Source organism: Macaca thibetana, chromosome 10 (assembly GCF_024542745.1).
Source record: "Macaca thibetana thibetana isolate TM-01 chromosome 10, ASM2454274v1, whole genome shotgun sequence".
Taxonomy (NCBI): Eukaryota; Metazoa; Chordata; class Mammalia; order Primates; family Cercopithecidae; genus Macaca; species Macaca thibetana.
Window position 1 is genome coordinate 17837992 of NC_065587.1, and position 24020 is coordinate 17862011.

Genomic DNA, 24020 nt, shown 5'->3' on the forward strand with positions numbered 1-24020 from the left:
TGATTAATCAAAACTGGTCACATGACTACCCAAAGTCAGTGGGCAGGAGAGTCACTCAGCTTCTACTGAGAGAACTGAAAACTCACTTGGCAAACTGTGTAGACCTTGGGCGGGGGGGGGCGATGAAGAATTGTGGCTAATAATTCAAACTGTAAATTGCCCTCCCCAACATAAACATATTTATAAATCATGAATACTGAGAAAGTAGTCATGCAGATACCAGGATGAAATCTTTTTTTTTTTTTTTCCAGACGGAGTCTTGCTCTGTCACCCAGGCTGTCACCTAGTGGCGTGATCTCAGCTCACTGCAGCCTCCACCTCCTGGGTTCAAGTGATTCTCCTGCCTCAGCCTCCTGAGTAGCTAGGATTACAGGCGCCTGCCACCACGCCCAGCTAATTTTTGTATTTTTAGTAGAGACCGGGTTTCTTTTTTCTTTCTTTCTTTTTTTTTTTTTTGGAGACGGAGTCTTGCACTGTCACCCAGGCTGGAGTGCAGTGGCATAAGCTCGGCTCACTGCAACCTCCACCTCTCGGGTTCAAGCAAGTCTTCTGCCTCAGCCTCCCGAATAGCTGGGACTACAGGTGTGCGCCACCATGCCTGGCTAATTTTTGTATTTTTAGTAGAGACGGGGTTTTACCATATTGGCCAGGCTGGTCTTGAGCTCCTGACTTCATGATAAACCGGTCTTGGCCTCCCAGAGTGCTGGGATTACAGGCGTGAGCCACTGTGCCTGGCAGTAGAGACCAGGTTTCACCATGCTGGCCAGGCTGGTCTCGAACTCCTGACCTAGTGATATGCCTGCCTCGGCCTTCCAAAGTGTTGGGATTACAGGCATAACCACGCCCGGTGAAATCATTTTTGTCAGACTCAGACAAAATGGGGCCAGGAAGGAAAGGAGACTCACATGTCTGAGATGAGAACTGTTTTCAAGGACTTTCTAAAATCACTTTCATGTCCTTCATGCATCTCTTGCTTTGATAAATCACTAGACATTCTTTAGGACTGCAGTAATTCAGATAAGATGTTCTCAGAAGAACGCTTGCCCAGTAACGGCATCTCCCCACAATGAACTAACAACAGCCTCTGGAACCAATGAACTGTCTTTCTAAGCAGCTTATGTAAATCTCTCATTGCTATAAAAGCTCCCCTTTATCCTTCTCTCATCGAGTGCACTGGTGGCTTGTCATTTCATGCATTCCGGATTGTAATCTTTGTTGTATTCCAGGGCAAACCCAACATAGCTAGAGAGACTTTTCTCTAGTGTCTTTTTATTTTTAAGATTGACAATACTTTACTAATATATGGTGTCCAGAAAATGTACATGCCAAAAAGAAATTTAAGGGTGAGATCAAAGATTGGAATGAAAGTGCTAAGCATTTTCGCCTGTACTCCAATGTATCATCTTGGAAATCCCTAGGGGACAAGTGTCCCATTTTGGAGATCAAGACCAGCTGCAGTGAATCCTTTGGGTCATTTAGAGAGCTTGATCACATGCAGATTCCAGGCTACTACTTTTCCAGCTTGTGGAATCAGAGCCTCTGGAGATGAAGCCTGGGAATCTGTATTGGTTAGAAAGCTCCCCAGATGATATGGGTGCATATTAGAGTTTGATACTTATAAATCAAAAAAGCTATCACTCTGTGATGGAAAGAAGCTCAAGAGTGGCCTCTAAGAACACTGGAATTCCACTCCACCATACCCAGCCTGGAGGGTGCTGGTGGGTGGTCAGGAAAGCCATTCTGAATGATTGATACAGGAGTTGAGTTCTGAGAAATAACAAGACCTAGTCATGCCACAAAAGAGGAGGAGGCTGTGCCCGGCAGACGTTGCTGCCTGTGGGAAGAGCTGTCATTGAGAGAGCGCCTTCCTTGCTCAGGGAACGTATGGTATGTGTCCACACTCAGGAGAGGATCTAGCCGAGAGGGGCCAGCATTCTAGATGATCACCAAGGCGGACACCTCTCCAGCTTCAGTTTGGAACCAAAAAATCCAGAAATAATATTGTGAAATAGACTAGAATATATATATGATTTGATTTTAGAGTAGGTGAGTATTGCTAAAAATCATTGAAATTTATTTTGAAGGGTTCATCTTGAGCAGCAATCACAGAGGGGCCCAGGTGACACTTGAGCTCCAGACCTCAGCTTATCAAGGGCTTCCATTTGGGTTTTGTTTGTGTGTGTGTTTGTTTGTTTGAGACAGCATTTCACTGTGACCCAGAGTGTCTAGAATCATGCAGATTGTGCAGAGACACAATCATGGCTCACTGTAGCCTCGACCTCCCAGGCTCAAGTGATCCTCCCACCTCAGCCTCCTGAGTTGCTGAGACCACAGGCATGTGTCACCACCCCTGGCAAATTTTTTGATTTTTTTTGTAAAGACAGTGTATTAGTCCATTCTCATGCTGCTAACGAAGATATACTTGAAACTGTGTAATTTATAAAGGAAAGGGGTTTAATGAACTTCCAGTTCCACATGGCTGGGGAGGCCTCACAATAGTGGTGGAAGGTGAAAGAAAAGCAAAGGTACGTCTTACATAGCGGCAGGCAAGAAAGTGTGTGCAAGGGAACTCCCCTTTTATAAAACCATCATATCTCATGAGACTTATTCACTATCACAAGAACAGCATGGGAAAGACCTGCCCCCATGATTCAGTTACCTCCCACTGGCTCCTTCCCATGACACATGGGGATTTTTACAATTCAAGGTAAGATTTGGGTGGGGACACAGAGCCAAACCATATCAGGCAGGGTCTCCCTGTGTTTCCCAAGCTGGTCTCGAACTCCTGGACTCAAGCAATCCTCCTGCCTTGGCCTCTCAAAGTGCTGGGATTACAGGCATGAGCCACCATGCCTGGCCACTTAGATTTTTGACATGACCTTCAGATGAGGGTCCTGATAAGCTAGAGGCAATCCAGCATGATTGTTAGATAATTCAAAACTTGGGCCCCAGGCCTGGCTAGTGCTGCCTGTAGGACTCTATAAATTCTGTTTGTAAATAAATCCTGTGAATATTTTTTGGGAAATTCAGTTATTATTACCTTATAATCTTAGGAGATTAAATGCTTTAATTTGCTAAATGTAAGTGTTCATTTACATGAAAATTTTTTTTGGACCTTGTTTTGGCATTTCTCTATTTGAATATATTTCAATTGTGTGAGTGGTTGCAAATAAATGGAAGAATCTCATCTCCTCTTTTGACTTCGAGGAGACCCTCTCCCACAAAATTTCCTGACACCCTGGGGTGTTCTCCAACCAGAGGAGGGAGTTGTTTGTGCAGGAGGCTCACTCACCTACAAATCCTGTTTCCAAAGCCCAAATTCTTCTTGTCTGGGGACCCACGGTGTCCCACTCATGAGAACAATGTTGCCACCCACAGGAGATCAAGGCCTGTGTGGGTGGATTTGAACTCATCAAAGACAGTGCAATGTTTTCATGTTGATATGGCTGGAAAAGAGCTTTGGGGACAAAAGGGCCAGCAGGTCTGTGTGTGAGAAAGGAGCAGGATGGAGCTGCTTCCTCAGCAGGTGCATGTTGGACCTGCTTTTCGGGAAGTTAAGCATCTCTTAGCTTTGCAGCTGGAGTGACACAGTCTGGGGTTCTCAGCCTCTTCCTAGACTTCACTGCCTATGCTCATTAATACATTGATGAACCCCAGGTTATGTTGTCTCCATGAATTTTTAAATTTTCTGCTTGTGCAGAGGGGATTTTAGCATTTCAGGATTAATTACCCAAATACTGATTCCTAATAGGGAAGTAAAAAAATTGTTTTAGCTCTAATCGAGTGGAGAATTTATGAGCCGTGTTGTGTTTACATGGGGGACAGGGGGAATCAGATAGTCCTTTGCATTATTCCAATTTTCGTTCAACTTACGTTTATGTGTCAGGCACTGTGACAGCTGCTTTCTTTTGTATAACCACAGATTTAATCTTCCCAAACAACAAGTGAAGATAGTTTAACTTCATCCTTGTTGTTTTAAACAGGTTTACTTAACAAATATATATTGAACCTCTACTATGTGCTAGGCACTGTTCTAGATGCTTACATCAGTGGACAAATCAGAATACATCAGTGGACAAATCAGACAATAGTCTCTCTCCCTGGGGAGCTTACATTCTATGAAAGGGAACAGAAAATGAACAATAAGCAAAAAAATAGGTTACAATATATAGTTTATAGAAGATGGTGCATGCTATGGAAAAAAACAACAAGTAGGATCCAAAGTACCAGACAGTGGCAGTCAGAGGGGAGGCCTCACCAAGAATGTGACATTTCAGCAGGACCTGAGGGAGAGGTGGGTGGGCCATGCATGTGTCTGTAGAAAGAGAGTTCCAGATGAAGGAACAACCAGTGCAAAGGCAACTTTTGTGCAGGAAGTTCAATCACTGGAATTCATCTTCTTTCTTTGTTATCTAAGAAATGTGCCAGGCCTTGAATATTTCCTATCTAATGTATCATTGTAGGAGAGCCAGGTGTTAGGCTGTGAAACACTATGTCATCAAGATTAAAAAGCTTGATGTGGGGGGGGGGGGCGGTGATGGAACTCTTCCATATCTTGGTAGTGGTGGTTCCATGAATGTGCTAAAATTCATAGAACTATACACCCCAAAAGTCGATTTTATTCTATGTTAACTTAAAAAATAAACATTTGGAAAAGCATTTTAGTGCATTTTATTTTGGTCTGCTCAAAGACCTGTGAATTAGGAAGGGCAGGGTATTGGTATCCCCACTTTGCAGATGAAGAACCTGTGGCGTACATGTCACTGAGCTGCAAGAGGCAGAGGTGAGGCTCAAAGTCAGATCCATGCCAAAGCTCATTCTCATATAAATACTGCACCTGCCATGTTGCCTTCCAAACTAACCACACGGTCAGACTTTCTGGCAATGGGAAACACATTGTCTAAAAAGAAATCGGAATAATAATAGCAGCTGACACAGATTGTTTACTATGTGCCAAGCACTGTTCTAGATACTTTGCGTATATTAAGTTGCAGGAACTCTATGAGGCATGTACTATTATACCCATTTTGCAGATAAGAAAACTGAGGCACAGAGAGGCTAAGTAACTTTCCCAAGGCTTTGTAGGTGGTAGGTAGCAGAGTTGGGATTGGAACCCAAGCAATCTGGTCCCAGGATCCATGAGCTTAACCTTCAAGCTTACTGGCTCTGTCTACCTCTGTCCAGCACCAGAGTGCTGAGGCCGTTGCGGTCCTTAGCCTGGGTTTGGGAGGGGGCTTGCACTTGAAGAGTCCATTTTATATAGGATTTGTTTTCAAAGTGGTATAGGTTGGGATTTTTAGACCTTTTGTATGACCCAATCTTGCAGAAGAAATTTCTCCCATTTTGCCTGTCATGGTGCCCGAAGTATCATCATTAGAGTCACCTCATTGAATCTTAAAGACTGAGCAAAAAGACTGCTTTCAGGCCTTATACCTTATACCATTGGAAGAATCATTTTAATAGTGTGATTGTATTGAGGTGCTGGTACTCTGGGCTGGGCATCTGGCCTGTCCTCCTCTTCAGATATCCTCTCTTATTCTTAAATACCCCATCTCCTATGTCCTGAGGCTTCTCTGCATTAGAGGCTCCAATGACAAGGTCCTGCCAAGAGAAGTGATCTTAGGGGTGAGGTATTGAGAAGAGGAAGAAGTGAGGAAGATGGGTTTTGAAAGAGGTACATGATGCAGAAAATAAACCTCACCACTTTCTCCATTTTCCTAAGATTGGATCTATGTGAACAAACATGTTTCCATGGTTAACTATTCAACTGAATACTTCTCCTCTGGAAGAATTAAACCTGAAGGTGTTTGGTTAAGTGCTTTGGGGCTTCTGTGTGACTGTGGGGCCTCTGTGTTCACGGAGTCTCTAAGCATTAATGACTCTGTGATGGCTGAAGTCAGGAATAACAATTGTGCATCCTGATGATATTGTAAAGATACCACTACTTAAAACAATGTTTCATTACTATTATTTGTATAATCATTCATTATTTCAAAAGCACTTCTGTGCATTCTTTCATCTGATTTTCCCAATAGCTTCATGTGGATTGGTAAGAATAAGCAGTGGGGCTGGGCGTGGTGGCTCATGCCTACAATCCAAGCACTTGAACTCAGGAGTTGAAGACCAGCCTGGGAAACATGGTGAAACCCCTCCTCTACAAAAAATACAAACATTAGCTGGGGGTGGTGGCATGTGCCTGTAGTCCCAGCTACTTGGGAGGCTGTGGGCGGTAGGATGCCTTGAGCCCAGGAGCCAGAGGTTGCAGTGAGCCAAGATCGCGCCACTGCACTCCAGCCTAGACTCAGTCTCAAAAACAAAAGGAAAACAAAAAACAAACAACAACAAGAAAATCAGTTGTAATAAATAAATAACAGTAGTTTTAGCCCTCATCGAGTGGAGAATTTATGAGCCGTGTTGTGTTTACATGGGGGACAGGGGGAATCGGGGACAGGGGGAATCAGGGACAGCATCTCGTTCAGTGTTCACATCAATTTGTAAAGTAGCCATTATTTGTTATTCCTGTTTTATAGATGAGGAAACTGAGGCACAGAGGTTGAATAAGCCACTCCAAACTCTCACAGATATTACATGAGTAAGTGGCAGAGCTGGGATTGGAACCAGAGTCTGTCTGCCTTTGAAACCTGTGTTCCCAGCTACAGGTTTCATGGCCTCTCTAGGTATCTAGACAGTGAAGGAAAAAGGAAACAAGATGCAGTATTCCAGGCAGAGGGCAAAGTATATACAAAGGATATGGACTATTGGAAGAGCATGACTCATTAGAAGAGTTTCATCTTGCATGACCAAAGTAGCAAGGAAAACTTTGAAGAAGATGGCAATGATTAAGGTCTTTCTGGGTTAGGGTGTGTCCTTTATCCTAGGGATATGTGGAAAGTCATGAGGAGGCTTCCTCTGGTTAGGGCTGTAGTTTGGAAAGCTCTCTTCTCTCTGCTCTGTGGAAAGTTGACTGAATGAATGAGCTTAGAGGGAGGGAGCTGATTAGGAGGCTGTTGTAATAGGCAAGGGGAGAGAGAGCTTTAGCAGCATGTGAACCAAGTCTATGGTAGGAATGATGGAAAGGAGGGGATGATGCTGAAGATGTTTGTGGAGACAGAGATGACAGGACTTGGAGACTGAGTGGCTGAAACTCACCAGGGTTAAGGCAGGATTAATTAAGGAGGAGCAAAGTGTGAGACTTGGGTTCACAGGGTTCCAGAAATGGGGAACTCAGCTGCATAAACTCATCTGAGGGTGAGCAAGGAAACAAGTTTGGGGTGTCGATGAGGCACCCAGGCAGACATGTCCACTCTCCTGTCCAGGCTGATCAGTGGCTCATCTCTTCTCAAAGTAGCTGTTGCCACTGTGGGGCAGCTCTCATTCCTCCTGCTTTGATGCACAACCTGTCCTTACGATTTTCACCTTACTTCTGGCTCTGGCTTCACCACCAAGTATGGAAAGTCTTTCATACTTTCTTTAATCTTTCCTAATGAAGTTTTCCTTCATGTCACAGCCTCCAAGAAGTAAGCTTGCAAAGTTGCCTTATAAAGTCTTTTTTTCTGTCTGGTATGGTCACTCCTGCCCTCTAGTGGCTAGTGCTAGGGCAGCACGGGGCTGGGTACCCAGCAGGCCTACTGGGTTTTATCCCAGCCTGTCTTCCTGCCCATCTTTTCCTAGACCTTCACCAGAATCCCTCTCATCCGCACCTTGTCTTGCCATCAGATTAAGTTTGGCATTGAAGTGATATCCTGTGTCCTATCCTAATGATTCAAGAGGAAAAGACCTTGAAAATTACATAACCCAGCTCCCCACTTTCACACCTGTGGACCAAAATGACTACAACGGCCTTCTAACCTGTCTGGCTCCTTTCATAGACACATCCTCTAGGTCTATTTCTACACAGTGGCCAGGTAGACCAGATATCCCTCTTGTCTCTAACCCTCCAATGGCTTACTTTCACAATTGGCTTCAAATCAAAATTGTTTTCAACATGGCCCTTCATGATCTGACCCCTCTCTGCTTTTCGAAACATTCTCTTACAAGAATCTTGTTCTAACTTCCTGATGGAGCTGGCCATCCTTCTGTTCTTCAAATGTGCCTTGCTTTTTCCTACCTTAGTGCCTTTGCTTATATACCTCTCTCTCCCCATCCTTTATGTTTCAGCCTAAAGATCACTCCTGAAAGAAGTAAAATTGTCTCTGTTTGCTGATGACATGATCTTAAATATAGAAAATCCTAAAGAGTCTACAAAAAAACCTGTTAGAACCAATAAACGAATTCAGTGAAGTTGCAGGGGACGAAATCAACATGCAAAAATCAGTAGCATTTTTTTACACTAACAACAAACTAACTGCTAAGGAACTTAAGAAATCAATTTCATTCACAATAGCACCAAAAAATGAAATGCTTAGGAGTAAATTTTACCAAGGAGGTGAAAGATCTTCATACTGGAAACTACAAAACATTGGTGAAAGAAATTGTAAGTGACACAAATAAATGGAAAGGTATCCCGTGTTCATGGATTGGAAGAATTATATGTCCGTACTACCCAAAATGATCTGCAGATTCAATGCAATCCCTATCAAAATTCCAATGTTACTTTTCATGGAAATAAAAAAAATCCTAAAATTTGTATAGAACCACAAAAGAATCTGAATAGTCAAAGCAATCTTGAGAAAAAAGAAGAAAGCTGGAGGCACTTGAAATCTATTACAAAGCTATAGTAATCAAAACAACATGGTACTGACAAGGACACAATGACTGATAGAACAGCAAAGAGATCCCAGAAATAAACTCACACACTCAATTGAAATAAACTCAATTGAAATTTGACTAAGGTGACTAAGGTGACAAGAACACGCAATGGAGACAAGACAGTCTCTTCATAAGTGATGTTGGGAAAATTGAATATCCATAGGCAGAGTGAAGTTGGACCCTTATCTCACATCATACAAAAAAAATCAACTCAAAATGGATAAAGACTTAAATATAATACCTGAAACTATAAAACTACTAAAAGAAAACAAAGGGGGAAAGTTCCATGACATTGGTCTGGGCAATTATTTCTTGGACATTGTCCAAGTGTTTCCAAAAGCACAGGCAACAAAAGCAAAAATAAACAAGTGGAATTGCATCAAACTAAAAACTTTCCGCACAGCAAAGCAGCAATAAATAAAGATGCAACCCAGAGACTGGGAGGAACATTTGCAAACCATACATCTGATAAGGGGCTAATATCCAAAATATATAAGGAATTCAAACAACTCTATAACAAGAAAACAAATAACCCAGTCAAAAAATGGGCAAGGAAACCAAATAGACATTTCTCAAAAGAAGACATACAAGTGGCTAACAGATACATAAAAAAATGCTCATTATTACTAATCATCAGGGAAAAGCAAATTAAAACCATAATGAGAACTCACCTCACACCTGGTAGAATGGCTATTATCAGAAAGATGTTAGATACAAGTGTTGGAGACAGCGTAAAGAAAAGGGAAAACTTGTGCACCATGGGTGGGAATGTAAATTTTTTTGTCTTTAGGATAAAATAATAGAATAACATTATTTACTTCCTTTTATCAAAGAAGTTAATTGATACGCAATACGAGACTTGGTTTCAGGCCCAAAGGTAGCAGCAGCAACATTAACAATGGAAATATGTGTGTAATGCCTGTCACCAGCAGGCTATTTCAAGCTCAGCAGTAATGACTCCATACATATTATTATTTCTATAACTACATTTAAATCATTACCAGGAACTGCTTGTTTTATAGTGAACCTTGAATATGTGCTGTTAATGTACCAAATTGGGGGAAAAAATAAGGGATTAATTTCAAAAGTTCAAAGAAACAAGTATGTAAGAAATTATTTTGCCTATTAAATGTTTAGTAAATGGCATTCTCTTGTCAGTAAAATGGAGAAATAAGCTAAAAATAATTGGCTAAGTCCTATTAAGTTATAGGATTAAATGTATTATATTTTCATTCAAAATTGGATGCTCATTAATTTATAATCGGTAGTATAGCTAAATTGCTATCTTTGTATAAAAATTGAGCATAAAGTTGCTGATAAATCTCTCAGTAAGAACAGAAGTTGAAACCTATTTAGTTCAGCAGGGCAGCTCAAGGATTTATTTACACAACATGTATATCTTCCCATTTTAAGTTAGAATTATTTTACAATATCTGGTACACATAAACAGCTGGCCCTGGTTGTCAGCTACATTAAAGTAGTAATGATCAATTAGTTTTGTTGGTATCTGAATAATAGCGTTGTTTCATAGCTTTGTATTTCCTAATGAAGTCTAAGGCTTCTAGCTTTCATTACCAATTCGCCCTGTGCAGTAAGTTCTTTGCTCTTCTCTGGATTCTTCATGTCTTTGTTTTCTTTTTTTTTTTTTTTGAGACGGAGTCTCGCTCTGTAGCCCGGGCTGGAGTGCAGTGGCAGGATCTCAGCTCACTGCAAGCTCCGCCTCCCGGGTTTACGCCATTCTCCTGCCTCAGCCTCCCGAGTAGCTGGGACTACAGGCGCCCGCCACCGCGCCCGGCTAGTTTTTTGTATTTTTTAGTAGAGACGGGGTTTCACGGTGTTCGCCAGGATGGTCTCGATCTCCTGACCTCGTGATCCGCCCGTCTCGGCCTCCCAAAGTGCTGGGATTACAGGCTTGAGCCATCGCGCCCGGCTTATGTCTTTGTTTTCAAGGAAAATGTTCTTCAAACGCCTTTAAAAATCGCATGGTCCTTTTGGATAGTCTCGTCCAAGATACAGCAGATTTTTTTTTTTTTTTTTTTTTTTTTTTTGAGACGGAGTCTCACTCTGTCGCCCAGGCTGGAGGGCAGTGGCCAGATCTCGGCTCACTGCAAGCTCCGCCTCCCGGGTTTACGCCATTCTCCTGCCTCAGCCTCCCGAGTAGCTGGGACTCCAGGCGCCCGCCACCTCGCCCGGCTAGTTTTTTGTATATTTTAGTAGAGACGGGGTTTCACCGTGTTAGCCAGGATGGTCTCGATCTCCTGACCTCGTGATCCGCCCGTCTCGGCCTCCCAAAGTGCTGGGATTACAGGCTTGAGCTACCGCGCCTGGCCTTTTTTTTTTTTTTTTTTGAGAGGGCGTCTTGCTCTGCGCCCAGGCTGGAGTGCAGCGGCGCCATCTCAGCTCACTGCAACCTCCGCCTCCCGGGTTCACGCCACTCTCCTGCCTCAGCCTCCCGAGTAGCTCGGAGTACAGGCGCCCACCAGCAGGCCCGGCTAATTTTTTTTGTATTTTTAGTGGAGAAAGGGTTTCATCAAGATACAGCAGATTTTTATAAAGATTTAATACTTCTCCTCTGAAAGAGTTGGCCATTTTCATTTATCATGTAAATTATCCACCTTTATGCATAACGTACTTTGCCTCCAGACCCCAGGATCCCGGAAACGGAACAAAACTCCGCGGCGGCGGCACTCACGCACTTTCCGGCACGCCGGAGCCCGGAGCCGTAAAAGCCTCGACCGTTTCTATGACTCTGTCCGTGGACTGCGAAGCTGGCGTTTTTGAGACGGAGTTACGCTCTTACCCAGGCTGGAGTGCAGTGGTGCGGTCTCAGCTCACTGCAACCTCCGCCTCCTGGGTTCAAGCGATTCTCCTGCCTCAGCCTCCCGAGTCGCTGGGACTACAGGCACGTGCCACCACGCCTGGCTAATTTTATATTTTTAGTAGAGACGGAGTTTCTCCATGTTGGTCAGGCTGCTCTGGAACTCCGGCCCTCAGGTGATCCGCCCACCTCGGCCTCCTAAAGTGCTGGGATTACAGGCGTGAGCCACCCCGTAAAAAAAGTGCTGGGATTACAGGCGTGAGCCACCGCGTCTGGCGGGAATGTAAATTAATATGGCCATTACGGAAAATGGTATGGAAGGGCCTCAGAAAACTAAAAATAGAACTACCATGTGATCCAGCCATCCCACTTCCAGGTATGTATTCAAATAAATTGAAATCAATATATCAGAGATATCTGCACTTCCATATTCATTGCAGCATTATACCCAGTAGCAAAGATATGGAACCAGACTAGGTGCCCATCATCAGATGAATGGATAAAGTAAATGTGGTATATATATACACGCCATGGAATACTATTCAGCCTTAAAAGGAGGGGGAAGCTAGGGCCCAGTGGCTTATGCCTGTAATCCCAGCACTTTGGGGTTCAAAGCAGGAGAATTGCTTGAGGCCAGGAGCTCGAGACCAGCCTAGGCAACATAGCACCTCCCCCTCCCCGAATTCTTTTTTTTTTTTTTAAACTAGCTGGTTATCTTAGTACACGTCTGTAGTCGCAGCTACCCTGGAGGCTGAGGTGGGAGGGTCATTTAATCATGGGAGGTTGAGGTTGCAGTGAGCTATGATCGCACCACTGCACTGCAGCCTGGGCAACAGAGTGATACCCTATCTCAAACACACAAAAAAAGGAGGGGAAAATTCTGTTACTTGCTACAACATGGGTGAACTTGAAGAACATTATGCTGCGTGAGATAAGCCAGGGACAAAAAGACAAATACCACATGATCTCACTTGTAAGTGGCATCTAAAACCATTAAACTCATAGAAGTTGAGAGTAGAATAGTGGTTGCCTAAGGCTGGAGAGGGGGCTGAATGGGGAAAGGGGACATGTCGGTCAGAGAGTACAAAGTTTCAGTTATGAGAGATGAGCTCTTGTGATCTTTTGCACAGAATAATGCGTTGTAAATAATGCATTGTAAATAATGCATTGTATATTTCAAAATCTGCTAAAAGAGTAGATTTTAAATGTTTTTTTCCACAGAAAATGATAAGTATGTGAGATGATAGATTTGTTGATTAGCTTGACTTAATCATTCCACAATGTAAACATAGCAAAACATTACAGAAATATATATAATTATTGCTTGTCAATTTAAAGTGAAATTTTTAAAAGTAACCTTCTCAGAGAGGTCTTCCCTAACCATCCTCTCTGCAGAAGTCCTGCCCCAGGTGAATTTTGATGACCACACTCTGTGTATTCCTTATGTGCACTTACCCCAAACCATAAATGTTTGTTTGCATGTTCACGATTGGCCTTCCTTTGCCAGCCTATAAGTTCTACTGGGGCCCCTAGTGGGCAGCAGTTACCCGAGAAGCCTTTGACTAACATTGGAGTAGGTTAAAAGATTACAAGAGGTGATTGTTTTCAAAATCAGGGAATTCCTACCAATGAAAGGTTGACCAGAGTTCCTGAAGAAAGAATTGTTAAATAAACGCTGAAGATCCCGTCAACCCTAACATTTTGTTAACTTTTCTGTCTGGTATTTGAAAAATGTAAGAGGCTCAGTTCCAGTAATGATTCCGTAGCCTGTGTTGGACTAAACCTCTCACAGATGATAATGATGAACTTTGGACAAAATATTTCAAACGATTTGAGGTTGCTGGAGAAAAACAAAAAAATAGGATGTGGACAGGATTTGACCCTTGAGGGAAGGAAACCACACCCACTTAGTGAAATATACATTTAGGTGGCTCTTCCCAGGCCACTTGGCATGGAGCAGCTGGAACTAAAGTGGAGAACTGCAGCTTTGCTGGTTTGACAAATCAGTGGTCAGAGTATAAGCTTACAGAGTGGCTGGAAAATGAGGACATCGAAAGAGATGCCCCAGGTCCATGTGCCCACTAGGATCAACTGATGCTTCTGTTGAACCTTTGATGGGTCTATCTGTCTCTCAGCCCACATCTGCTTTTCATTCCTGCCCACAGTTGTTGACCATGGATGGAAGCACTGCCTAATAAACTTCCTGCTTGCAAGTGACCAAGGGACTGTCAGCTACCTGGGGAATTGGACTTGAAAACAATCTAAGTAATACTTGCAGAGCATTACACCCAACAACCGCAAAATACGTGTTCTTTCCAAGTGCATCTGGAACATTCATCAAGATAGACTATATTGAACCATACAATTAATCTTTTTTTTTTTTTTTTTTTTTTTTTTTTTTTTGAGACGGAGTCTCGCTCTGTCCCCTATCCTGGAGTGCAGTGGCGCACTGTTGGCTCACTGCAAGCTCTGCTTCTCAGGTTCACACCATTCTCCTGCCTCAGCCTCCCCAGTAACTGGGACTACAGGCGCCCGCCACCATGCCTGGCTAATATTTTTGTATTTTTAGTAGAGACGGGGCTTCACTGTGTTAGCCAGGGTGGTCTTGATCTCCTGACTTCGTGATCCGCCCTCTCAGCCTCCCAAAGTGCTAGGATTACAGGCATGAGCCACCTGACCCGGCAAAATTAATCTTAATGAATGGCAAAGATTTAAAACCTTACAGACTATGTTCATGAATCACAAATGATTTATATTAAAAGCATTAACACGACAATAATTAAAAAGCACTGAAATCTGAAAATTAAATGCATGTTTTAGTAATACATGGGTCAGAAAATTATAAGGGATATACAGAATAATGTGAAATGAATGATAATGAAAATTCAACATGTGAGAATTTCTGGGAAGGAAGCACATTGCTTTAAATACTTTTATTGGTGGAAAAAAGGGTTTAAAATTAATGATCTGTGTTCCCAGCTCAAGACTCTAGAAAACAGAACAGCAAATTAAACTTAAACCAAAAGTAAGGAGAAGAAAGTAAGTAATAAAAAACAGAAATAAGTGAAATGGAAAACAAACAATGGAGAAGTTGAAAAGGCTGCAAGTTGGTGCCCTGAAAGAGTAATACAATTTATAAATTCTTAGCAACATGGATCAGTCAAAAAGAGAGAAAAAGCAAATTACCAATATCAGGAATATCAGGAGGAATCATAAGATCCTACAGAAAGGATATATTATGAACAACTTTATTGCCAGTAAGTATCACAACCAAGATGAAATGGACAAAATGCTCGAAATCCCATATTGTCAAAATTGAGATAAAAAGAAAAACAAAAGATGAATAGCTTTATAAAGGAGATTCAATTCATCATTAAAAACTTTCCCACAAAGAAAAACCAACCCCAGATGGTTTCACTGTTGAATTCTGCGAATAATTTAAGAAAAAAACCCACAATATTACACAGACTCTTTCAGAAAATAGAAAAGGAGGGACTATTTCCCAATCTATTTTGTGAGGTTAACATTACACTGATACCAAAACCTAGCAAAGACATTGCCAAAAAATAAAACTACAGACCAATGTGTTTGTCATGAACATAGACAAAAAAATAGCAAAATGTTAACAGATTGAATCCACCAGTATATAAAAAGGGTAATACACTATCATCAAGTGGGATTTATCCCAGGAATGCAAGTTTGGTTTAACATTTAAAAATCAATCAATGTAATTTACCACATTGTTAAGCAAATAAATGGTTTCAAAAACACATAATCCTCTCAATACATTTAGTAAATCACTTGGCAAATTCAACTCCCATTCATGATAAGAACTCTCATCCAAATAATAATAAAGGGAACTGCCTGAATCTAGTAATTTACCAAAAAACCTACAGTTAACACCACATTAATGGTGAGATACTGAGTGTTTTTCCCCTAAGATTAGGAACAAAGTAAGGTGTGTGTTTTCATGATTTCTGTTCAATATTGGAGGCCCTAGCTAGGACAATCAGATAAGGGAAATTAGTAAAAGTCATTTAGATTGGAAAGAAAGAAGTAAAGATATCTCGCTTTGTAGATTACGTGATTATTTAAGTAGAAAGTATTAAGGAATCTATAAACAACTAGTAGCAACAACACTTGAATTTAGCATGTCGATATATTGAAAATAATATTATACTGGCAGCAAACAAATGGAAAGTGAAACTTAGAAAACAGTGTCATTTTAAAAACATGCAAAAAACCCCCAAACAAAATAGGAATAAATTTAGCAAAGTGTATGCAAGATCTCTATATTGAAAATCACGAAAAACTTTCTGAATATAGTGGTCCACTGTGTTCATAAAGCAGAAAAACCAATATTGTTCAGTGACAATTCTGCTCAGTCTGTGCAATCTTGAACAATATTCCAACAGACTTTTTCATAAAAGTTGATTTTAAAATGCATATGAAAATAAGACCTAAGATACTTAAGACAATCTTAAGACAGAAAATTTAGGTGGGAGGACTCACTTTACCTGATTTTAAAACTTTCTGGAAAGCCATAGCAATCAATAAATATAAGAATAGATCAGTGGAGTGTATTAAACAGTCCAGAAGTAGACCCACACATGTACAGCCAATTGGTGCCAACAAGGCCACCAAAGCAATTCAATGGGAGAAAAATACTTTCATAAATGGTGCTGGCAACCTGGATAAATGAACGGGGGTGAAAAGGAACTTCATACTCTACTTCATATCACTCAAAAATCAAGTTTAGATGGATCCCCGACCTCAATAGAAAAGGTAGAACTATAAAGCTTCTATAAGACGTTACAGAACGGTATGACTGTGATCTTGGGGTAGGCAGATTTTTTTTTCTATCGTTTTTTGAGATGGAGTTTCGTTTATGTCCAGGCTGGAGTGCAATGGCGCGACCCTGGCTCACTGCAACCTGCACCTCCTGGGTTCAAGTGATTCTCCTGTCTCAGCCTCCCAAGTAGCTGGGATTACAGGCATGCGCCACCATGCCTGGCTAATTTTGTATTTTTAGTAGAGATGGGTTTCGCCATGTTGGTCAGTCTGGTCTTAAACACCCGACCTCAGGTGATCCATCCACTTCAGCCTCCCAAAGTGCTGGGATTACAGGTGTGAGCCCCCACACCCGGCCTGGCAGAGATTTTTAAGAACAGATACAGGAACACCATAAATGAAAAATTTGATAAATTCGGTTTCATAAAAATAAAAGTTTCTGACCGGGCACAGTGACTCATGCCTGTAATCCCAGCACTTTGGGAGGCCGAGGTGGGCAGATCAACTGAGGTTGGGAGTTCGCAACCAGTCTGACCAACATGGAGAAACCCCATCTCTACTAAAAATACAAAAGTAGCCAGGTCTGGTGGTGCATGCCTGTAATGCCAGCTACTCGGGAGGCTGAGGCAGGAGAATCGCTTGAACCCAGGAGACAGAGTTTGTGGTGAGCTGAGATCGTGCCATTGCACTCCAGCCTGGGCAACAAGAGCAAAACTCCGTCTGAAACAAAAAAATAAAAATAAAAATAATAAAAATAAAAGTTTCTGTTTATCAAAACATCTGCAGATATGTATAATAGACTTTATATATGTATATATATTTATATTACATACATATATATATGTGTGTGTTTAGATACATATATATGAAAGAATATGTAAAGTATTCCCAATACCAGTGTGATCTCATCCTATGGTATGATTTTTTTTCTTATTGGGATGCTTTTATCTCAAATAATTCACTTTTTTAAGAGTTGTTTTATTCTGCCATACTTCTGCTCATGAAGGAAATGAAGTAGCAAGCCACAGAATGGTAGAAGATGTTTAGAATATACGTGTCTGGCAAAGGACTTGTATCTAGAATATATAAAGAACTCCTACAAATCAAAAATAAAAAGATAAACAACTTGCCTTTTAGAAGTGGGCCAAAGATTTGAATAGATACTCCACAAAAGAAGATATGTCATTGGCCAGTAAACCTGTGAAACTTGTTCAGTCTCATTAAATAGCAGACAAAATAAATTTAAAACACAATAAGGTACTGTGCTACACCCACTAGAACGGGTAAGATGAAAAAGACAACAACCAAATGTGAGAAAGGATGTGGAGGAACGGGAATTCTCAAATGGAGTGTGCAAAATCAAACAACCACTATGGGAAACTTTTTGACAGTTTCTTATTAAGTTAGACATACACTTACCCCGTGACCCAACAAATTAACTCCTGGGTATTTCCTCAAAGAAAAGATCTACTTCTCAATCTGTCTATCCATCCATCCATTCATCATCTATCTATCTCCACAAAAAGACTTAAATAAAAATTTCTTGCAGCAATTTATTCATAATTCCTGAAAACTGGAAACATTTCAAATTTTATTTTTCTTTTCTTTTTCCTTTCTTTTTCTTTTCTCTCTCTCTCTTTTTTTTTTTTTTTTTTTTTGAGACAAAGTCTCACTCTGTCACCCAGGCTGGAGTGCAGTGGCGTAATTTTGGCTCACTGCAACCTCCACCTCCTGGGTACGAGCGATTCTCATGCCTCAGCCTCGCAAGTAGCTGGGCGTACAGGTGCACACCACCACACCCAGCCTTTTTTTTTTTTTTTTTAATTATTTTTATTTTTAGTAGAGAGGGGGTTTTGCCATGTTGGCCAGGCTGGTCTCAAACTCCTGGCTTCAGGTGATCATGCTGAAGCTTCCCAAAGTTCTGGGATTCCAGGTGTGAGCCACCATGCCTGACCTCAAATTTTCATCAACAGGAGAACAGAGTAGCAATTTGTGGTTTATCCATCCATTAGAATGATATTCAGCGATTTTAAAAATAGAATGACTGCTATACAACATATTGCATCTAAGAACCATTGAGGGAAGCAGTTATTAACAAAAGCATAATATATTTGATTACATTTATATGAAGCTCAAGAACAGATAAAATTAATAAATGGTGACATGCATCAGAAGAGTTTGCCTGTTGGGGGTATGGATGGACTACAAGGGGCACAAAAGAACTTTCTGAGGTAATAGAAATATAATAAACATTATACCAGTATATATATTTATCAAAACTCAAAGAAGTATATACCTAAGAACTGTGCATTTCAATCTTAAGTAAATTTTACTACAATAAAAATACTGGCTGGGCACAGTGACTCACGCCTGTGATCCCAGCACTTTGGGAGGCCAAAGCAGGCAGATTACTTGAGGCCAGGAGTTTGAGACCAGCCTGGCCAACATGATGAAACTTCATCTCTACTAAAAATACAATAATTAGCTGGGTGTGGTGGTAGGTGCGTGTAATCCCAGCTACTTGGGAGGCTGAGGCAGGAGAATCTCTCGAATCTGGGAGGTAGAGGTTGCAGTGAACCAAGATCATGCCGCTGCACTCCAGCATGGGTGACAAAGTGAGACCCTGTTTCAAAAAAAAAAATGTATATAATAATCTTAACAAAAAATATAAAGTCTAATGGTTTAAATACTCATTGTTCTCAGTGGGATGTTTTGATCTCAAATGAACAGTGTGGGTTGTTTTTCACTTATGTTACTCTGTTTAGAAAAGCAATGGATGTGTATATTATCTGCTTCTGCTGACATAACAAAATACCATAGGCTGGGTGGGTTAAACAACAGATACTTATTTCTCACAGTTCTGGAGGCTGGGAAGTCCAAGGTCAGGGTGTCAGCTCTGCCTGGTTCTGGCGAGGGCCCTCTCCTAGTTTGCAGATGGCTGCCTTTTACCTTCGCTTTCACATAGTGCAGGGAAAGCAAGCTCTCTGGCATCCTTTCTTATAAGGGCTGTGCTTCCATTGCGTGGGGCACACCCTAATGACCCCACTAACCATAATTACCTCCCAAAGGGCTCAATTCCAAAGCATCATATTCAGCATTATCTTCAACATATAAGTTTGGTGAGGTGGGGGGCAGGCCAGTCCATAATAATAAGCATTCTAAAAAATTTGAAAAATATAAGTAAGTGGAAAGAAAAAGAAAAAAAGGCATGTACTTGGATTACCAAAATATAATCACTGTTAACACTTTGATTTCTTTTATTTCCAAAGTTTTGTTCTTTCAACTTGTACATCTTTGTAGTCATTTGGTTCCTATAATTTTGAATCATTATCTTTTAAATTTGTCATTAAAACATGAAATTGTTTCTGTTACCAAAATCCCTCCTTCAAGACACCTTTAAAAATAGCCACAAAAGGTTCATTGAGTAACTGTGCTGTAGTTGACTTATTCGTTAAACTGTGGTTGAATGTTGAGATACTTCCCAGTATTTTGCTAGTGTAAATAACCTGTGATTAACATATTTGTGCATGAAGCTTTTTCTGTAACTTAGAATCTTTCTTTGCAATGTAATTCCAGAAAATGGAAACTGTAGGCTAAAAAGCTATCCTCCTAATACATGTAGCCAAATTCCTTTCCAGAAGGATGTCCTAATTTACACTGCCACCTGCAGTGGGGCAGGAAAGTGCTGTATCTGTTTGCTTTTAAGGGGGTGGAGGTCGTTTCCACTTATGTATTTGTTGGCTTATTTCCAGCAGGTAAACAAAGGCAGCTAAAGCTGACTGCTGGTTGTGCAAAATCCCCCTGGCTCTTCTGGCGGAAGTCCTACCACTCCCTGTACCTGGCAGCAGCCTGTCCTCTGGGCCTCACCTACACACGTCCGGGTAGGAGCCAGTCATCTCCATCCATCCACAGCCATGAATTTCCTCCGGCGACGTCTCTCTGACAGCAGCTTCGTGACCAACCTGCCTAATGGCTATATGACGGACCTGCAGCGCCCAGATAGCTCCACCAGCTCACCTGCTTCCCCGGCCATGGAGAGGAGGCACCCCCAGCCCCTGGCTGCCTCCTTCTCCTCTCCAGGATCCAGCCTTTTTAGCTCCCTCTCCAGTGCCATGAAGCAGGCCCCTCAGGCCACCTCAGGACTGATGGAGCCTCCAGGTCCCTCCACGCCCATTGTTCAAAGACCCAGGATCCTGTTGGTGATCGATGATGCCCATACAGACTGGTAAGCAGGAATTTGCAAGTTCTACTGCCTTCTGGGGCAAGAGAGGAGTGGGGATTATCTCATCTCTTGGGGAAATAGAAGGGGAGTGCTATGAGAGGCTCAGGTGCTATCAGAGCCTGGCTGGAGAGAAGGAAACTAACATGTACCAAGTGGCTGCTGCATGCTAGGCCCACAGCACCTACTCAGTGCCACTTTCTCTTCTAACAGCTTTATATTTACGGGTCCACAGTCTCTCGCCTGCAAATCCCAAATCCAACACACTCTGGAAACTAGAAAATATTTTGCAATTCTTTTGGTAGCAAAGCCTAATCTGCAGGAAAGTGAGGCTGTAATTATACTAAGTGTGTTTGTTCATATGATTTGCTGCAAGCATCTGAATGTGTTTGATATGGAGCATAGTTCAGAGCCTGCTAGAAGTGTTGTATAAAATATGGTATATTCACCATATTACCTTCCTAAAAATGGAAAACTTTTAAAATCTGAAATACATCTGGTGGTACTTGCCAGATTAACCTGTCAGCCTCAGCCACCCTCCTTCCATAAAATGAGCTTATTATGAGGATAAAAGAAAGCAATACAAGTCCACAGTCCTTATCCCAGACCCTTGGGATCAGAGTGCCTGAGTGTACATCTCAGCTCTTCCAGATACTGGCAGTCTGGCTCCAGAGCCTGTCTTCTGAACACCAAAGGTGGGCAGAAGTGACCACTGCCAGCCTCTTCTCAGGCAGTGCCCCCTAGCTGGTAAGTTCCCCAGTGGCAGAGACCTGACACCTGTGTCAAGATCACTGTAGCAGTGATTCACCAGGTAGTTTACTGAGCACTGATTCGGTGCCAGGCATAGCTGAGATGCATGGGTATAGTGGGGAACAGGCTCCTGCTTATGTGGAGCTGCATTTGGAGAGTAAGTCTCTATCCCAGCTGTTAGGTACTCAGAGGTGATAAATGTTATCAGTCTAGCTGGAGACATAGAAATTGCAGTTCAGGCCGGGTGCGGTGGCTCACGCCTGTAATCCCAGCATTTTGGGAGGCCGAGGCGGGCGGATCATGAGGTCAGGAGATCGAGACCATCCTGGCTAACATGGTGAAACCCCGTCTCTACTAAAAATACAAAAAATTAGCCAGGCATGGTGGTGGGCGCTTGTAGTCCCAGCTACTGGGGAGGCTGAGGCAGGAGAATGGTGTGAACCCGGGAGGCAGAGCTTGCAGTGAGCCGAGATTGCGCCACTGCACTCCAGCCCGGGAGACAGCGAGACTCTGTCTCAAAAAAAAGAAATTGCAGATCAGGGGGTAACCCCAAACATGGAGATGGAAGCATTGCACCCAGAGCAGAGGAATACATGGATGGGAACCAGAAATGTCTGACAGTGGACACGTGCATGGCCTTTGGGATGGAGAACAGGGTTGCATGTGCATGTCTCCAAAGGTGACCACGTAGTAGGTGTATTAGTCTGTTCTCATACTGCCTAAAGAACTGCCTGAGACTGGGTAATTAATAAAGGAAAGTGGTTTAATTGACTCACAGTTCCACATGGCTGGGGAGGCCTCACGAAACTTACAATCATAGTGGAAGGCACCTCTTCACAGGGTGGCAGAAGAGAGAATGAATGAGTGCCAAGCGAAGGGGGAAGCCCCTTATGAAATGATCACCTCTTGTGAGAACTCACTCACTGCCCTGAGAACACCAACATGGGGGTAACCGCTCCTGGGATTCAAATTACCTCCCTCTGGATCCCTCCCATCACACATGGGGATTATGGGAACTACAATTCAAGATGAAATTTGGGTGGGTACACAGCCAAACCATATCATTCCACCCCGGCCACTCCCAAATCTCACATTTCAAAACGCAATCATGCCTTCCTAACAGTTCCCCAAAGTCTTATTCCAGCATTAACCCAAAAGTCCAAGTCCAAAATCTCACCTGAGACAAGGCAAATCTCTTCCTCTTAGAAGCCTGTAAAATCAAAAGCAAGTTAGTTACTTCCTAGATCCAATGGAGGTATAGGCATTGGGTAAATAAACGCATTCCAAATGGGAGAAATTGGCCAAATCAAAGGGGCTACAGGCCCCATGCAAATCTGAAATCTAGTGAGGCAGTAATTAAATCCTAAAGCTCTGAAATAATCTCCATTGACTCCATGTCTCACATCCACGTAATACTGACACAAGAGGTGGGCTCCCTCGACCTTGGATAGTTCCATCCCTATAGCTTTGCAGGGTACAGCTCCCACTCCCAGCTGCTTTCACAGGCTGGCATTGCGTGTCTTTTCCAGGCTCAGTGTGAGCTGTCAGTGGATCTACGATTCTGGGGTCTGGAGTACAGTGGCCCTCTTCTCACAGCTCCACTAGGCAGTGCCCTAGTAGGGACTCTGTGTGAGGGCTCCAACCCCACATTTCCCTTCCCCACTGCCCTACCAGAGGTTCTCAATGAGGGCCCCACCGCTGCAGCAAACTTCTGGCTGGACACTCAAGTGTTTCCATATATCCTCTGAAATCTAGGCAGAGGTTCCCAAACCTGAGTACTTGATTTCTATGCATCTGCAGGGCCAGCACCACGTGGAAGCTGCCAAGGCTTGGGGCTTATACCCTCTGAAGCAACAGCCTCAGCTGTACCTTGACCTCTTTTAGCCAAGCTGAAGTGGCTGGGACATAGGCACCAAGTCTTGAGACTGCACACAGGAGTTGGGGCCCTGGACCCAGCTCATGAAACCATTCTTCCCTCCTAGACCTTCTGACATGTGATTGGAGGGGCTGCCTGCAAGGTCTCTGACATGCCCTAGAGACATTTTCCCCATTGTCTTGGTGAGAAACATTTGGCTCCTTGTTACTTCTGCAAATTTCTGCAGTGGGCTTGAATTTCTTCCCAGCAAATGGATTTTTCTTTTCTATCACATTGTCAGGCTGCAGGTTTTTCAGACTTTATGCTCTGCTTCCTCTTGAATGTTTTGCTGCTTAGAAATTTCTTCTGCCAGATACCCTAAATCATCTCTCTCAAGTTCAAAGTTCCACAGATCTCTAGGGCAGGGGCAAAATGCTGCCAGTCTCTTTGCATAGCAAGAGCTACCTTTACTCCAGTTCCCAACAAGTTTTTCATCTCCATCTGAGACCACCTCAACCTGGACTTCATTATCCATATCACTATCAGAATTTTGGTCAAAACCATTCAACAAGTCTCTAGGAAGTTTCAAACTTTCCCATGTCTGCCTGTCTTCTGAGCCCTCCAAGCCTCTAGAAAGTTCCAAACTTTCCCATATTTTCCTGTCTTCTTCTGAGCCCTCCAAACTGTTCCAGCCTCTACCTGTCATCCAGTTCCAAAGTCAGTTACACATTTTTGGGTATCTTTACAGAAGCATCCCACTCTCTGGAGTACCAATTTGCTTTATTAGTCCATTCTCACACTGCTATAAATAACTACCTGAGAGTGGGTAATTTATAAAG

The 24020-nt window shown here is 42.5% G+C and overlaps 1 protein-coding gene and 1 pseudogene across 6 annotated transcripts in view; one reads left to right on the forward strand and one right to left on the reverse strand.

Annotated features, from left to right (window-relative positions):
• SYN3 (synapsin III) overlaps window positions 1-24020 on the forward strand; it is a 556822-nt gene that overhangs the window by 32170 nt on the left and 500632 nt on the right. For 3 of the 6 annotated variants that reach the window (XM_050745857.1, XM_050745861.1, XM_050745858.1), the window contains exon 2: window positions 20110-20582. In XM_050745857.1, the coding sequence (XP_050601814.1) occupies window positions 20272-20582 (311 nt within the window). In that variant the 5' untranslated portion in view covers window positions 20110-20271. Of the gene's footprint in view, window positions 1-11470; window positions 11943-20109; window positions 20583-24020 lie in introns of those variants that run through there. The other 3 variants (XM_050745856.1, XM_050745860.1, XM_050745859.1) reach the window with 2 other exon arrangements.
• On the reverse strand, window positions 10093-11343 carry LOC126929479 (electron transfer flavoprotein regulatory factor 1-like; annotated as a pseudogene).